At 32.9% G+C, this 16,735-nt stretch overlaps 2 protein-coding genes across 2 annotated transcripts; both read left to right on the top strand.

Moving 5' to 3' along the window:
- The first annotated feature begins 3,791 nt into the window (after window positions 1–3,791).
- LOC101208939 (E3 ubiquitin-protein ligase SIS3) lies at window positions 3,792–7,977 on the top strand. Its single transcript, XM_004138065.3, has 10 exons — window positions 3,792–4,063; window positions 4,193–4,231; window positions 4,485–4,551; window positions 4,662–4,735; window positions 5,514–5,652; window positions 5,744–5,836; window positions 6,014–6,079; window positions 6,604–6,723; window positions 7,078–7,191; window positions 7,386–7,977. Exons 1-10 carry the CDS (start codon window positions 4,035–4,037, stop codon window positions 7,776–7,778), a joined length of 1,134 nt encoding a protein of 377 aa, XP_004138113.1. The 5' UTR covers window positions 3,792–4,034; the 3' UTR covers window positions 7,779–7,977.
- Window positions 7,978–11,169: 3,192 nt separating this feature from the next.
- Window positions 11,170–16,698, top strand: LOC101209272 (protein EXECUTER 2, chloroplastic). Its single transcript, XM_011659180.2, has 11 exons — window positions 11,170–11,742; window positions 12,316–12,432; window positions 12,514–12,579; window positions 13,069–13,175; window positions 13,256–13,337; window positions 13,775–14,473; window positions 14,838–14,964; window positions 15,156–15,325; window positions 15,456–15,530; window positions 16,014–16,106; window positions 16,191–16,698. Exons 1-11 carry the CDS (start codon window positions 11,407–11,409, stop codon window positions 16,290–16,292), a joined length of 1,974 nt encoding a protein of 657 aa, XP_011657482.1. The 5' UTR covers window positions 11,170–11,406; the 3' UTR covers window positions 16,293–16,698.
- Window positions 16,699–16,735: the final 37 nt, after the last annotated feature.

The raw sequence follows: 16,735 nt of genomic DNA, 5'->3' as shown, positions 1-16,735 counted from the left end.
CATTAAAGTCTATCAGTGATAGAAGTCTGGTACTGATAGACTTTGATATGTTTGCAATTTTTTAAAAACGTTGTATATTTAATTGTTATTACTTAAATTGAGACATGTTATAATTACGCTTTTAAATTTAAGAGTTTAATTGTTGTCATTGAAAGTAGGATGATTTCAATTACTAACGTGGTTTTTGCCTTTTAATCCCTCGTTTTCATATCTTTCTGTTTATGATTTTGATTTTAAAAGGTTTAAAATTAGTATTTTTTTTTTATGTTTTTTAAAATATAAAAAAAAATATATTTACAAGCTATAACAAAATTTTAAATTATATAAATGATAGTGACTAATAGACTTTTATCACTATCTATTAATGTCACTGATATAAGCATATACATGGATATCAATATCTATTATTGACATAATTTTAAAATTTTGTTATATTTTGTAAATATTTTTTGTCAAATTTATTATTTTCTTTTTACAATTCCTCCTTCTTCTTCCTGTTCACATTCACTACAAAAGCAGTATATTTTAATGGCATTAAAGTTGCATATAAAAGTGTAAAATAATACATTAAGCTGATGGTAAATTATTAAAAGTACTAGAATGATTTATTTTACCATGGGTACTATCTTTTATCACCATAAATTTGTCTCCGTACAAATTAATGGACCACGCACATTAATATCGTCTATTAGTAACACTCTATCGGAAAACAATGAGTGGAGGTAACGTCCATTTATTATTCTTTTATTTCGTGAATTTCAAATAATTCTTAAATTATACTTTTTATGGTAAGCAATAAATTCAGATAACATAAAAAAAATTCATGATACAAACATATTATATATTTTTTTCCGAACTCTATTTATAAAATCATGATTACCTGACTCACAATAAATGAAACTAGTATTGAATTTTTAAAAAATATAATGATATAAAATATTGTTTAATTATAAGGATTGAAGAAACACTCATGGGAATCTAAAGTGTTTTATACATGAGTGATTTTAGAAAAACCACTACCAAAGACCTATGCATAAATACCCAAACAGTTAATTACAAGTTAAATTGTGGTTTTTTTTAATCGATTGATTTTAATAAAAACCACAAATCCTCACGCATACTTTATTAATCTAATGTAATCCAAAATGAAAGAATTTATTTTATAATTATCCAACTTCATGCACAATGTGGGCTACTAATCTTATGAAAGGAACAAATTGCAAAATTTCTAATGATGTGAAATTAAATCTCAAAAGTTTAATTATAAAAATCGAATTTATATAGAAGATTTAAAAAAAAAAAGAAAAATAGAAAAAATATAAACTATTTATATTTGATGGATTAAAATTATTAAAAAATAAAACTTATTACATTTGATTTGATTTTATATGCGAACGATAAATATTTTGTCAAATATCTTGATTTTGACAATTTTTCTAACCCGTTTAAACACGAACCTTTAAAATTATAAAAACTCATCTAAAATTTAATTACTTTATTATTTTTTTTTTCATTTTGGTCACTCTCTACTTTTTTAAATGTTCATCTTCATAAATTTCAATCAATTATAATCTCTTTAAAACATAATATGTGAACTAAAACAAATATTTTAAAATGAAACTATACATAAAATATAAGTATGATAGGAAAAGAATGACAAAAATAGACAGAGATTAATTTATTTTGTAAATAGTTTCCACTATTTTGCTATTTTAAAAAGTAGTTGTTCCAATATAACAAAACGAATCAAAATATTTATAAAAGTACAACAAATTTTTTAAAATTTATACTACTAAACTAACTTCTATTGATGTCAATCAATCTCAGATATAGAAATTTATGATCGATAAATTATGATTCTTCTTATATTAATAAATATTTTTATCCATTTTGTGGTCTACAAAGTAAAAATAAATTAAAACAAAGAAAAAGAAATAAAGTAAAGTAGTGTTTTTGAAAAACATAATTATTGAACTTTATGCAGAGTGTGGGTATAATAATTATATATATATATATAGAAAAGTTAAATTAAAGGGAATGATGTGGACAGTGTAATTTAAATGAAAATAAAAAAAGGAATAAAAGAAGAAAATGTAAAACGACATGACGAAAGGATACAGAGTGGGAATAATTAGGTTGGGGCGTCGTCGCTTTGCTTGAAACTGAAAAAGGTAAAGAAAAAAGAAAAAAGAAAAAAGAAAAGCAAAACGTTTCGTTTTATTTGGTTGGTTAGCAAAATAAAGTAAATTAATGAATACCTGAAAAAGCTTCCACAAGGTGTTTCCCTTTCCTTCCCCACTTCTCTCTTTTTGCAGTTTGCACCTTCGTCCTTCCCCATTATTATTTTGCTCCCTCCCCCACTATCATTATTATAATAGTTAATTTGCCAAAACTTTTTCGAAAATATGTACCTCTTCTTTAACGCCTTTGTTCTTACTCGTTGAGGATGGTAAATGTACGATAAGATGAGCTCAGTTCAACTGTGATTGATATGACTTTATGTTGTAGAAGTAATGAATCTGATTAAAAAGCACACTTCGTCGAACTTGATATCAGTATTGAATTTTCTGATTTACGGATAGATATTTTAGTTATTATATTTAGATATGTGTTTTTTTTATTGGATAAGTATAAGTGTGACATAATATTTGTATCTTTTTCATATTTGAAATTTATTTTAAAAAACAAGTTCTCTGTTAAAATAAATAATAGTTATGACATATACGAATGAAATGATACGTAATATTATTTACAACATATAACCAGTTTATTTCATTTCGAAATATTGTAGATACTAAATTTTAGTCATTGCTTAACAAACAAGGGTTGGGCTCTCCACTATGCCTTGACTTTAAGAAGAAGTATGTTTGAATCTCAATCAGAAAATGAAGCAATGCTAGTTGTAGGAAATATGGGATTTGAGAAAAGTGAGTGAAAATGATGGGCAAGAGTTCGCTTTTGGGGTAGGAGAGTACTTAGAACAATGATGAATAGAGTAACGTTGAAGAACAAGAATAATAATAAAATATAAATAAGCAAAATACAATACAAACCAATCATTAATTGCTATAATAACATTTGACATGTTCTATCCTATTTCTCAAAGACACGATTAGCACTATCATACACTTTTTTAGACCTTTTTGGTTTTTTCAGCGTGTGATTCTCAACACGTTCCTTTAAGATGATGTCTCTTTTAGGTTCATCAATTTTATTTTATTAGACCAAACAACCGTTTGAATTTTATACATCAAACTCGTCTATCAATTCACTTCTTCTAATATTTATCTTCTCTTATCGTGGAGATATAATTTCATATTTGCAAAATCGGTAAAAACTTCTAATAAATACTTAAAATTTAACATTTATGTTACAAAATACACGTTATTTATGGCTTTGTCAAACAAAATCTTTTGAAAATTCGAAAAGAAACTTTTGAAATGGTAGTTCCACATTAACTTTTTAATATTTTACCAATTCTTAAGACTATATATATATAATTATTTTTATTTTTATATTTTTTCTAGATACGTAATTATTATTTATTTATTTGGGCTCAAGTGCTATTTGTGCATCTGGCCCAATATAGAAAGTAGAACGAGGATTGGGCTTATTAGCTATACTTACGGCCCACTAAAACGGAAGTAGGATCGGACATATGGGTCGACGACCCCAAAAGAACAGTTTGCTAAAAACAATGCCACGTGTTGTAGCAACGTGTAAGAGAATTAACGCCGTGGAGAAACGGCGCGCCACGGCTTGTAAAATCCGTTCATGAACAGTCGTACACTTCCCGCTTCCGTCCCTTTCCCGTTTCTCTCGGCTTTGCTCTACTGCTCACATTTCTCCTTCCCCCCTCTTCTTCTCCCCAACAAAATTTCGCTCCTGTTTTTCTCCCCATGATCTTACAAGAACCATCTCCAGTTCTTGTGATTGTTTCCGATTCATTGCCATCAAGTTCGATCAAGTTCCTGCACCGTCTTATGGCGGCTCGTGATTCTCTATCCACCTTGTTCTTGTGAATTCTCCCATCCATGGCTGCTCGAGGCGTCGATTTCAAGTGGTCAGTATTCTATACCTCACTCTTTAATTCAATGAATTGATGGATGTTTCAGTATGACAGTATCGAACCAGTACTTTGTAATTTGTACTTAGCTTCATAGGTTTTCCTCAACGTATTTGATTCTTGCAGGTATGACGGGTTTTTCTTGTCGATGCTCGCGACTAGTGTGTATCCTTCAGTGTTTTCGGGAATTTTTGAATTTTTTCCATGGAATTCTCTTATATCTCTTACAATGGTTGAGTGATGACTCATGAACTGATGCATTTACTTTCGTGGACTACTTTTCAACTTTTTGTGTAGCCACGCTTTGAAGTCTTGAGTGAATTTTCTCTTTAAATTATATGCTTTAAAATCAACCGCAGTGTATTTATCTTAACGTTTTTTTTATTTGTGTATATTCTTTAACTATTTTGCTCGATAGAGTAATAGTTTCAATCAATTGGAAGCGGTATCACACTTGTGTACATCCCTTGCATATATGGATCGTGGTAAGTTCTACCTAACTTCGGACGAGTATGGGATGTTATTACTATTTAGTTGTTCCTCTCGTGGGATTTTTGGGGCCCAATGATAATTCACTCTTGTTATTTGCGCACAGGTTGATTATACTACCGTCTTTGTTTTTCGCCTGCTGATGTTTGTGGATAATGGACTTGCCGCTGGAATGGGTTTGTAAGGCTTTCAACTTTTGGATTTAAGTCAATTTTGGTAGCAAAATATTCCAGTTCTTTTTATTAATTCAACGTGAACAAAAACCTTTATAGAGATATTGTATTATCCAAAAATAAATTAAAGGAAAAAATGTTCCTCCGATACCTTTATTGGTGGGGTAAAGATCAACACATAGATGGATTCTGATTGCAAAGATTTGTCGACATTTGACTCGTAATCAGAAGCATGGCTGCTGATTTAAGGAGTTGTGTTCTGTTTGCTAGTTTTATTTATTTCTCATGGGACAGTAATTATGTAGCTTCAAACCATGGTTGTGTAGACTTACTATAAACCTTACTTCCATATAGGCTGAACACGTTTTGCCAAATAAGTTAGTCACTTTAGACCAAGAGGTCTTGAACTGAGAATTTTTTGCCCCTGAACTAATTGTTTGGTTATTTATTAATTATATAGCTTCAAGTGATGGAAAATGTTTATTAGCTGCTGTTTTAAATAAGTGAAAGTTGTGATCTTATAATTTGTCAAGTTTGAATTCCATTTTTGTTTCATCTTATGTACTTTGAGCATTAAACTCATTCAGTTTTCCAATGAAAAGTATTGTTTCTGTTTAGAAAAAAAGATTTTATTACTTGTCACTTTAGGATTGATTTATCATCTTAATGATTGCTCTAAATCTTAATTGACAAAACATTTTTCTTGCTCTATTTTCTTTTCCAATATTTCTGGTGTAGTTGATGCCATTCAAGATTTTCTTATCTTGTAAATTTGTGTCTCATAGGGACTTTGGGTGGCAGCAGAGGTATGCTCGATTTTGTGGAAGAATTGTGGTCCTTTCGGTTCTTGCAGTTTTGCTATATCCGTTTCTTTGGGCCTGGACGGCCATTGGTACTATATGGTTTAGGGAAGCCCATAAATGTGTATGTTACTTTCTATTTCAATTCTCATCACCACCGTCAGAATCTTTATATTTCTTCAAATACTTATGGAGGTTTGGTTTAAACGTGTCAGCTTCCTGAGCAAGGCCAGAAATGGGGGTTCCTAATTTGGTTACTTTTTAGCTACTGTGCACTCGTATGCATTGCTTGCATGTCATTGGGAAAGGTCAGTTTTATTATACTATGCAGACTTATGTCAAGACTCTAATAATTTGTAGCTTTTAGCAATCCGTTGTTTTTCTGTCTTACTTTTACATTTTTTTCAAGCTCTTGTTGAAAATTCAAATGTTTTTCTGTATTTATACACGAACTTCATGTATTTTTCTTTGAAACCTCTGTGTAGTGGTTAACTCGTAGACAAGCACTCTTGTTTCGGGCACAACAAGGGATCCCTGTATCAGAATATGGGGTAAGACATTAAGCTTCCTGCATCTTAGATATGCATTGATTTTCATTCTATGCTATCAATTTCTCTCCCTTATGTTTCCAATGGCATCATATATCACCGTATGTTGTATGTATATCAATATCTTTTTCAATATTTTTCTACAGTACATTCTCTGCTTTCAATTAAAATTCAATTTTTTTGCCCTGGCAATCGGAATTCTTTAAAATGCAAACACATGATGAATTGATCATGAAGAAAGTTGAAATCAGGGTAAAAGATTTGAACTGGGTTACTATCCAATGAAATTCATAAATATATCTATTCTTACTATCTTTTTTAAGTTTTTTTTTCAATACTTCGTTTTATTATTAAAAATAAGGATTTGAAAATTTGATTTTCTTGTATTAGATTCCAAGCATGGCATATTTAGGGACAATACGCTTCTTGAGCAATCAAATGAACACTTCAATGTATTTTAATTTTTTTTTCCTCAATGGTTTTGCTCATGTGATGAAACTGATAGTGACAACAATTTTTTATTACAGGTCTTGGTTGACATGGTCCGAGTACCTGATTGGGCTTTTGAAGCCGCTGGACAAGAAACAAGGGTAATGGGCCAAGATGCTGCTGCATACCATCCTGGACTTTACTTGACTCCTGCTCAGGCAAGTCGTTTGCGCTTGAATTGACTTTTTGTCATCTATCTTTTTGAGCTTTACCCAACACTTGTCTGGTAATATATTTTTGTGCTGTTTTTACTATCCTCTCTTAGTGGCTGTACAAATAATTCGTTAAAAAATTAGAGGGGGAAATTCATTCACAACATAGTAGCATTGTGTATGTTGAAGTTTTTTACGCAAAGAGGGATCGGCATCTTAGGTTCTTGTCTTTTAACTTTTCACAAGAGATCTTGTCCAAATCTAAAGGAAATCTGTGTGAACCATCGTATGGGTCAAATTTAGGATTGAATCTTTTGTTTTGAACTCTGATAGTCAAGCTATTTGTTGATGCTTGGACAGAGGGAAGCTGTGGAAGCACTTATTGAGGAACTTCCCAAATTTAGGTTAAAGGCTGTTCCAACGGATTGCAGTGAATGCCCTATCTGCTTAGAAGAGTTTCATGTAGGGAATGAGGTAATTGATTCTTCACTTCTTGCCATTTCTCATTTATAGAAGTTCAAAAACCTTGGGTGTAATAAACTTGCATTATTTCATGCTTTCTGGGACCCTTGAGCTACGGAAGGTGGTGGAATCTCATGCTTTATAATACACGAAAGTATGAACCTTTTGTTATTGAATAAAGTTGCGGGCGCTGTAAATTGGTGCAGGTTCGTGGCCTCCCTTGTGCTCATAATTTCCACGTAGGATGCATTGATGAGTGGCTTCGACTAAACGTGAAATGCCCTAGATGTCGTTGCTCGGTCTTCCCAAACCTTGATCTCAGTGCTCTGTCCAATCTTCGTTCTGATACTGATAGACCATCTGCAAGTGTTCTTACGGCCAACCGTTATGTGGGATCTCAACCTTCCAGCCAAAGTTATCTGGTGAGATTGCAAGGTCTGCTTCGACCTGTTCGCACCGAAGAAAATGATGCACACGGTGATTTAGGGCCTGCTAGTGCTTTAGAAGCTGCTGAGAATGGGTCTGCACATGAACAAACCATACCAGAACGGTCTCCTGTAAGACCGATGTCTTTGATTCAGTCCACATCACAACTCTAGGTAGCTGGGGATGTTTTTTTCCCTTTATACTTTGACTGCTTCTAACTGCTACTGTAAAAGCTAAACGATTGGTGTCCACCTCTCTCCATTTACAAATCCCGATAACTGTGTAATAGTAAAGCCCAAATGTTTGTTTTTTTGGTATCCAAGGAATCTTCTTACTTTCTAGAAAAATTCAATATTCCTCTGTTCATCTTTAGCTGTATCGCTTTCATCAAAATTAATTTTAGATCTCAATACTCGCCTATTCAGCCGCCTGTGAAGGAAGATTATTGGACATGTGCCTTTTGCAGAACAAATCTTGCAATTCTTTCGAGAATCCTTTATGCTGACAGGTTGGTTTTTTAACTGTTCCAACTGTTGATCGATGTTTCTCACCCCTTTTATCTAGTTGATGCAGGTTCTTACTATGGGGAACAGGACGGGGTCAACTCAAGGTATAAATAATATTCTAAACTTTATAAAAGAATATCTTGCACTAACTTGAAGTGAACAAAGCATGTGGCACATAAGGGGGCGGTGGTATTAAATATCAGTTGATAATTTACATTGTTCATTTGTCTGTCTCTGCTTGCTTCTTCAGGTGGGGTCATAAATTAAAAATGTCTTTGGTTTGGATGCACACTCCATTCTCCACCAGCAATGTGGCAACTACCGAGTGGAGCAACCTCTACGAACAAATGTGGTGACTAAAGTCCTCCCATTTTCTCCCTTCCATCTTATAAAAATTATACATGAATTGAACTCTTAGAGTGGTTTTAAAATTGATGGTTAAAATCACGTTTGTCCTAATTAAAATCCCTCCGAAACATATTTTTATTAATTCACTGTCATGTTATGTTTGATTTTACTCGTTCAAACGTTATTTTCATACTATCAATATTGATTTTGAATTACAAAAAATATGTTTTGGAGGGATTTTAAACATTAAAAAAAATTCAAGCATGCCCTTAGCGAGAATATGATCCTTATAAGTATTTTGAAAAAGCTACATAGTCAAATAATTAAAACGCATGTAACAAAACAACTTTCAAATTTTGAGTTGTTTTCTAATGTTGACAGCTCTATTATTATGTATTCGCGTTTTTTTGTGAAATAACTAAGGAAACCGTGACTAGGGTGGACCAAAATGCTCTTGCCTCTTCTTTGGAGGTTGGAAATTCAATCCTTTCTACCTCGTCTTTGTTGCAAAAAGAAGGAAAAAGATAAATTTAGGAGAAGATTAAATAAAACTTATGTTCCTGCTACTAATAATAACAATATTATTGGCTTTGTGTTGTACATGGAATTAGGTCATATTGGAGAAAATGATTGGTATGGTTTGTATGGCTTCCAATTTTGGCCACAACCATCTACAAGGAGCCCCACCACCATAAATTACCTTGGAGAATGTCTATCCATTCCAGGTTTGCTGGTCGTTTTCTTTTCTTTGATTTAAACTTTTGGTTTCCTCTTCTGATTTGGAATTATAGTTTTTAGTTGCCCTCGCTTGTTTCTAAAGATCCTTGTTGATTTTTGGTTTCAAAAAGACCATTTTAAGATTTTAAAAACCCCATTATTAGTTGGATGATAAGTAGTGATAACCCATTCTTCCCTCAGCCCCTAGATAAAAATTTGTTAAATTATTAGTAATTGATTTAAATGAGTGTGGGGTTTAAAAATAAAAATTGATTTTTATTAATTGATAAAGACTTGAATTAAACATTTGAGCTATTATAGAAATCAAGAAATAAAATAAATTTAATCATAAGGTTTGGAAACTCATTCTTTATTTAAACATTTGGCCTATGGTCACAGAAAAAGGAGAAACACAAAATCCGAAAAAAGCATCTTTCCGGATCCGTAAATTCCCGAAGATAACATTTTTAAACGTAATATTAAAGATTGCGTTCAACTTTGTTCTCTTTTTGAGGAATTTAAACGGACTTGATTTTGCAGCTTAGTTTAGTGTAGAATTTGAATTCCATTTCTGGTAGTGAATTATCATTATATATTTGTTTTTAGAAACTGTTTTCGGATCCATCGGATTCTAAAATAAATACATTTTATTATTATCGTTTTTGTATATTTTAAATTTGAAAATTCCAGATATTTTTTTACTTCTTTTTTTGAGAAGATATTCATGATAATTATTGATTTGATAAAGTGGCAGAACACTTGTCCATTTGTAGAAGTAGAATCATGGAAATGGGTTCGTCAAAAAAGAAAAAAAAAAGGGAATAAAAGAAATGGGTATATTCCATTTTAAACCCTGTTCTAAGACAGTGCATTTAAAGAACCAATCGGGAGGGTATCAATACATTCGCATTTGTAAAAATAACGTTTTAGTGAAATGGTTTAAACTATTAACGTTTTAGTGAAATGGTTTAAACTATTAAGTTATCTATAAATATTAAATACTTTTTAAAAATATATTATATAAATATGATTTAGTTGGGGTTTGAGTTTTAAATCTATACTAAATTCGTGGGTGGTCGGTGGTCGTTGATAATTCTTATTAGTTGTCTTTTTATTAGTTGTCTTAAATCATTGATAAACTTCTATTAGGGTTAGTTCTTTTTATTAGTTGTCTTAAATCATTGATAAACTTCTATTAGGGTTAGTAATATGGTAATTAGTGATAATTAGTGATAGGCTGTGAGTATTGAATTTAAATTTTATTATATTTATGGTTTTTTTTGGCACCATGTTATATTTATCCATAATTTGAGTCTATTTGCTAATATATATATATAAATAAATAAAAGAAATTATAAAATGTTACCATTTTTCTTATATAAAATACATGAAAATAAAATTGAACATATCCTTAGTCTTGACTTTTGAATTCCACGTGATATTTTTCTTGATTTTTTTAGCTAAACAAAAGAATACTTTATACATTATAGTTGTAAAATAATTAAATGGGTTGCAATCTTCATAGTTCTTTTGTTTATTATAACTATTCAAGGAAATCAAACACTGACAAAATCAGCCATTTTCAACCGTACAAGTCAAAATACTAAGTGAAGACTTCAAAGTAAATGATAAGAAAACTCAAGCTTTGTTAACAAGAGTACCCATTGGTTGAAAATAATTGAAGAATCTTATAAATTAATTGGGATAAATCAAACTATTGACATTATGAACATAAAATACCTATTTCCTTTTTTCAAATACTATTTCTTATATTTTAATCCTCACATGATATATTTTAAATTATTTATAAATATTAAATTATTTATAAATATAACAAAATATATATCCAACATGTTAACGAGATATTTTTATCTTTATAGGTTTGAATATTATCGAAAAAAAAAGTTAAAATAAGAAAAAAATATTAAAAGACAAAAAAATCATTTATTTGGAAACGTATTTTATTCTTTTGGGTTCGGTGGTGTTAGTAGGAAAAAAAGCTTTTTATTTTTCATGGGGGTGCGGAAGAAACCAACAAATCTGAAATGGGCCTTCTTCGTCATAGAAATATTGGCTAAAAAGTTATCCGAGGCTGAAACGATTCTATCCTTTCATCGATCACAAGAACTTCTCTCTCTTCATCTTTCCCTCTCTCAACTACACGAGAAAATTCTCAAAATCTAACGCCAACCCAATCACAGCAAGAACAAGGAACTGTGAAATCTTCGAGATGGGTGTTGCTGGGCAAGCAATTCCCATGCTTCAATTCACTCCCTTTTGTTCTTTCGATTTATCTCCCAAGAAATCCAATGATTCGAGGCTGATTATGAGTTGGGGTTGTGCTATTCATATTAATAATCCCAAGCTCTCTGTTATTTCTACTAGACATCCAAGAAATTCTGCCTTGTTTTGTCGTTGTAGTGCAAATGGCGGTACTAGCGAGAGTAATAGCAACTTGTCTTCTTCTTCTTCTTCTTCTTCCTCGTCTTTGGAATGGGATTGGGTTAGGTGGAACCGATATTTCTCCGAAATCGAGCAGGCTGAAAACTTTGCCTCTGTTCTAAAGGTGCGCTGTTTTCTGTTATGATTTGTTTGTGTTTGTGGGAGATTGGGATGATTTTGGATTTTAGCAAGTGGGGTTTCATCTGTTTCTTGATGATTATGGTTCAGTTTTATTGCCTCATAATGGAATATAAGGGTCATGCAATGAAATTTTGTGTTCATTCTCTAAGGTAATAGTTTTTTTTTTTTTGGGTCTCATTTTCAGTTGTCTTTTCACCCGTTTTGCTTTTTCCATATTTCAATTCTTTAACATAACTCAATTGGGTAATTTTGAACAACCATGTTTATGAGCAATAGTTTAAACAATTAGTCTCTACATGTGTACTTCCTTACTTTTATTTACATTTCTTCTGTGAATTCTCCTCCTTTGTTAATTAAGCTGGTGTTCTGCTTGTTAAACAGACATGTTTGTGGGCAGTAGTTTAACCAGCTGCTCTCTACATATGTATTTCCTTACTTTTTATTACATTAATTTTGTAAGTCTTTTTCATGCTCTTATGTAGAATTCTACTTCTTTGTTAATTTAGTTGGTGTTTTACTTGTTATTGGCTCATGAGTTCTAGCCGGTGTGCTGCAGTTTCAACTTGAAGAGGCTGTTGAGAAAGAAGACTTTGAAGAAGCTGCAAAATTAAAGCTGGTTATTGCTGAAACTGCACGAAAGGACAGTGTTACTGAAATTATGCACCAGCTGAAGGTCATAGCAAGATTTACATTACATTCCAAGATCGTCAACTTTATGGTCACCTCTTAATGTAATTTTTCAATACATTTGCAGAGTGCAATAGAGGAGGAGCGATACCAAGATGCCTCGATGTTGTGTAAATGCACAGGAAGTGGATTGGTAATTTTGCAGGATTCTACCCAAAAACATTTTGGGGCTAGTTTAGAATGACTTTTGAAGTGCTTAAAAACACATTTTTAAAGTATTTAGAAAGCTATTCTTAACAAGCCCTTTATTTCTTGATTATTTTTATCTTTATATGCTGAATCAGGATACTTTTTCTCCCACATCTTAGTTTGTTGCCAAAAATTACCGGTAGTAGCTAATGAACAATGGAATAGAAGTGGTTCTTAGTTATCTACTTATCAGGTGAAAAACATGGGAAGTTGGGCTTTTAATTTGAGCTAGTTGGTCGTCTCTCAGGGCCTTCTTAGATAAACATTCGACTTTTCTTCTCACTGTCTGATACGGTTTGTGTATGAAATATCACCATGTCCTTACTGCCAATTTTAATATAACGGGAGACTGGGGCATGATATTTGCTAAAGTCAAATCTATCTTCTTTGTAATGAGATTTTGTTAACGTTTTTTGAACCATTTTTTGAGCAGGTGGGATGGTGGGTGGGGTACTCTCAAGATTCAGACGATCCCTTTGGCAGATTAATACGTATAACACCTGGAGTTGGCAGATTTATTGGTAGGGGTTACAGTCCAAGGTAAGTTCTTTGTCTCATTTGTGAAAGTGGACATCATTATTATTTAGGAAACTCTCACTCATAATTATTGTCTGTCACAGACAGTTGGTTACTGCATCGCCGGGAACTCCACTGTTTGAGATTTTTATTGTCAAAGATGATGAAGAGAGATATGTCATGCAGGTGCCCTCACTTGAAAACTTACCCATTTTCTGTGAAAATATTGTTCTGTATCTATCATCTAAGCCTTCTCATGTTCTCTTTCACATTTGAGGTTTTTGCTGCTTACTTGTTTTCAGAGTTCAAATGAATAGAACGTAAATAACTTGCACTGAGGTTTTGCTTTTAGAATTGGAACTCAAGGGTTTTCAGTTTGCTAAGGAATTAAATTATGTTTAACCCATAATTTAATGCTTATTCTCTATCTCTAATCCAATATCTTTTTGCTTTATTGCATCATGAGAAACCCAGGCTAAATATTCTTTTATTTGGTACGTGGGCTAACAAAAGAATGCATTTATGTTTAATTTTTCTTAAGTAGGAATTGATTATTGGTCTATTGCCATGCATTTGACGTTAAAATTTAGTGAACAGATCATTTCAATTTGCATATGTTGCAGGTAGTGTACATGCAACGATCCAAAGGAAATTCTAAAATTTCAACAAGTTCACCATCAGAGCCTTCAAATAGTCCGTCCACATCTGGAGTCAAGAATCAAACTGCTGTAGACATTCCAGAGAATGTGGTCACGAAGGAGGAAAGTGAGGAAAAGGGTGTTACTATGGAAGAAGCTACTGAAGAGGGAATAAAGGGGGTGATAAATTTTTTGAAAGATAAAATTCCGGGATTGAAAGTTAAAGTAATGAATACCAATGTTCCCGAGGAAGTCATTGATGACGCTAACTCTGTCAAGCAACTGATGCAAGAAGATAGTGAGAAGACAGGGACTAGTGGGAATTCTGATGATGAAATGGATAGGTTAGATGAGATTCAGCCTGAGGCAGTTTCATTAGGTGAGAATAGTGATGCTAGTGATGATGAAAAGGATTTAGATGTGAAGCTTTATATTGGTGGGGTTGTACATAACAGTGAAGAGACTCCTACAAAGGATGAGTTTGTACGCCATCCAGCTTTTATTCAGAATATGGACAGGGATTCTTTTGTGCTGCATATTCCCGAGAGAAGCCTAGATCTTGATGCTGCAGAAAATAAAGTCTCAAAGGTCAAAGTTGCAGCTTTAGCGGCCCAAGGTGTTTCCGAGCTTATGCCAGCTGATGTCGCCAAAGTATTTTGGGGTGTTGATAAGGTTTCTCCCAAGGTGAGCTTGATTTCAATGCCATGGATTTAGGAATTACTTCTCTCCCTCCCCCTCTAGGAAGCAAAATAAGTTACATAGAATTACTAATCAGACTGACATAAAAGCTTAGATTTGGTGTAGATGATAATGAGATTTGTTATTGAATTGTATATTAAGTATTTTATAACTTTAACCCTGTACAGTAGGAGGGGAGTTTTGAATTGACTGCCTTATTGGTAATATTGTTTGTACTACTTAATTTAGGGTTTTCTGTAAAGGTAACAATGGGTAAGACAAACTCCGCAGTGTCCTCCACCGTGGGCTGTGACTTCTATCTGTTATAATTTATTTTTTATGGCAAAATCACTGAACCACTTCATTCCAGATTTCAAGGAATGTTCGAGAGATAGTCAAACGGGCAGTCAGTCAAGCACAGAAGCGGAGTAAACTATCTGAATATACTACCTTCAATCGGATTACTACAGCGAGTGGAGACCTAGATCCATTTGATGGTAAGTTGATTGTTCTTGTTTTGACATGAGTTGCAACCATGAGCATGGCCTCTTTTCATTTTATGAATCAGAAATTTGTTTCTATTTAAAAAAAAAAAAGATGTTAGTCAAACCCATGCTTAGATGGTGAGATCACTTGTTAATTGAGTTGCACCAACGTTTGGATGGTGATAACACTCGTTGTGGAGCAGGTCTCTATGTTGGTGCATTTGGCCCTTATGGCACTGAGGTGGTGCAGTTGAGACGAAAATTTGGACACTGGAATGATTTGGACAACAAGGACGACACTTCAGATATAGAGTTCTTTGAGTATGTAGAGGCAGTAAAGCTGACTGGTGACCTTAATCTTCCGGCTGGCCAGGTCTAAATTGAATTCTAATACTGTTATGATTTTACATGTTTAGTGCAGTGACAAATTTTCTGTTTGCATGTATTGAATCTGTAAGCAATGATGTTATGATGTTCTAGACCTGATGTTTTTATAAATTTAGGTTACTTTTCGGGCTAAAATTGGGAGAGGAATCCGCAATGCCAACCGTGGAATATATCCAGATGAACTGGGAGTGGTATTTACCATATGTCCTTTCTACTTTCGTCGTTGCTAACTTATGCTTTCTAGTTTGCAGTGTGTTACATCTTCACTCGGTCGTGGGAGTAGTATGGTGTTATGGAGTTCCACTTCCACTAATTAAGGGTTTCAGATTAAGAAATACCACACTGCACGTCCTCGACCAAATGACATTATATTATACTATACCACGTAGTTGTACTTTTAAAAGTATCTAACAAAAGAAAATAGCTGAGAAAGATTAATCTATAAAATGATATTCAAAACTAATATTTAGAGAATGGACCCAAAATGGTTTCTAACTAGTTTAATTTCAAATATAAGCTTCTCAATTAAAATTAAAAAATGGGCTTTTTACTCTGAGTGAAATAAAACTTGTCGAGAGGTTTTTGTGTACATGCTTACTTTAAGTTTTGTTAAAATGTTATGCTCAGCCCATCTTTCTAGACAGCGAGACTAACTAAAAAATCTGTGTATTCAGGTTGCAAGTTATAAAGGCCAAGGTAGAATAGCTGAATTTGGGTTCAGAAATCCCCAGTGGATTGATGGAGAACTTCTCCAATTAAATGGCAGGGTAAGTCAACTGATAAGAACTTCACCAAGAATAAGAACCATATTTTTTGTATCAGTATATATAATTTCATCTCCAATTCTTCAGGGTATTGGGCCATATGTCAAAGGTGCAGATCTCGGGTTTCTCTATGTAGTTCCTGAGCACAGTTTCCTAGTACTCTTCAACCGTTTGAAGTTACCCGAATGATATATGCTCGTTTCTTGCCTCACATCTTGGTTCAATCCTTTTTGAATCTGATGAATGACAGTGGCTGGCTTCAAACAGGAAGAAAGTTCTAATCTCTGTAACGAAAGGTTCAAGCAAAGAAGACTCTTCCAGCTACGTATTTCCCATTGCATTTCCTCTTTCAGGCAAAATTTTGGTCTTTAATATAGTTCAAAATATCTTCTACTCCCTTTTCCCCCGAGGTATATATCAAATTTTGATGATTCAACATATAATGGTGTGATTCTGGAAGAGTATCTGTGAGCACCCTGTTGTTTGCATGTGAAAATATTTGACATCTACTTAATAATATGTGAAACATAGGCCATGACCTTTTATAGTACCACCTAACCTGAATATTCAATGAAAGCCTTGAAACTATAGCTCATTGTGTTGCTTCACATACCTTTTATGCTATTATTAAC

Source organism: Cucumis sativus, chromosome 1, assembly GCF_000004075.3.
Source record: "Cucumis sativus cultivar 9930 chromosome 1, Cucumber_9930_V3, whole genome shotgun sequence".
In the NCBI taxonomy this organism is placed as follows: domain Eukaryota; kingdom Viridiplantae; phylum Streptophyta; class Magnoliopsida; order Cucurbitales; family Cucurbitaceae; genus Cucumis; species Cucumis sativus.
This window is presented reverse-complemented; position numbering and strand designations above follow the sequence as displayed.

Excerpts from the sequence above, each read along its gene's own strand:
- LOC101209272 (XM_011659180.2), top strand. The coding sequence starts at position 11,407 with ATGGGTGTTGCTGGGCAAGCAATTCCCATGCTTCAATTCACTCCCTTT. Across the intron at positions 13,176-13,255 it reads GGTAGGGGTTACAGTCCAAG|ACAGTTGGTTACTGCATCGC; the intron begins GTAAGTTCTTTG and ends TGTCTGTCACAG. Across the intron at positions 16,107-16,190 it reads TTCTCCAATTAAATGGCAGG|GGTATTGGGCCATATGTCAA; the intron begins GTAAGTCAACTG and ends CCAATTCTTCAG.
- LOC101208939 (XM_004138065.3), top strand. The coding sequence starts at position 4,035 with ATGGCTGCTCGAGGCGTCGATTTCAAGTG. Across the intron at positions 4,736-5,513 it reads CTTGCCGCTGGAATGGGTTT|GGACTTTGGGTGGCAGCAGA; the intron begins GTAAGGCTTTCA and ends TGTGTCTCATAG. Across the intron at positions 7,192-7,385 it reads AGTTTCATGTAGGGAATGAG|GTTCGTGGCCTCCCTTGTGC; the intron begins GTAATTGATTCT and ends AAATTGGTGCAG.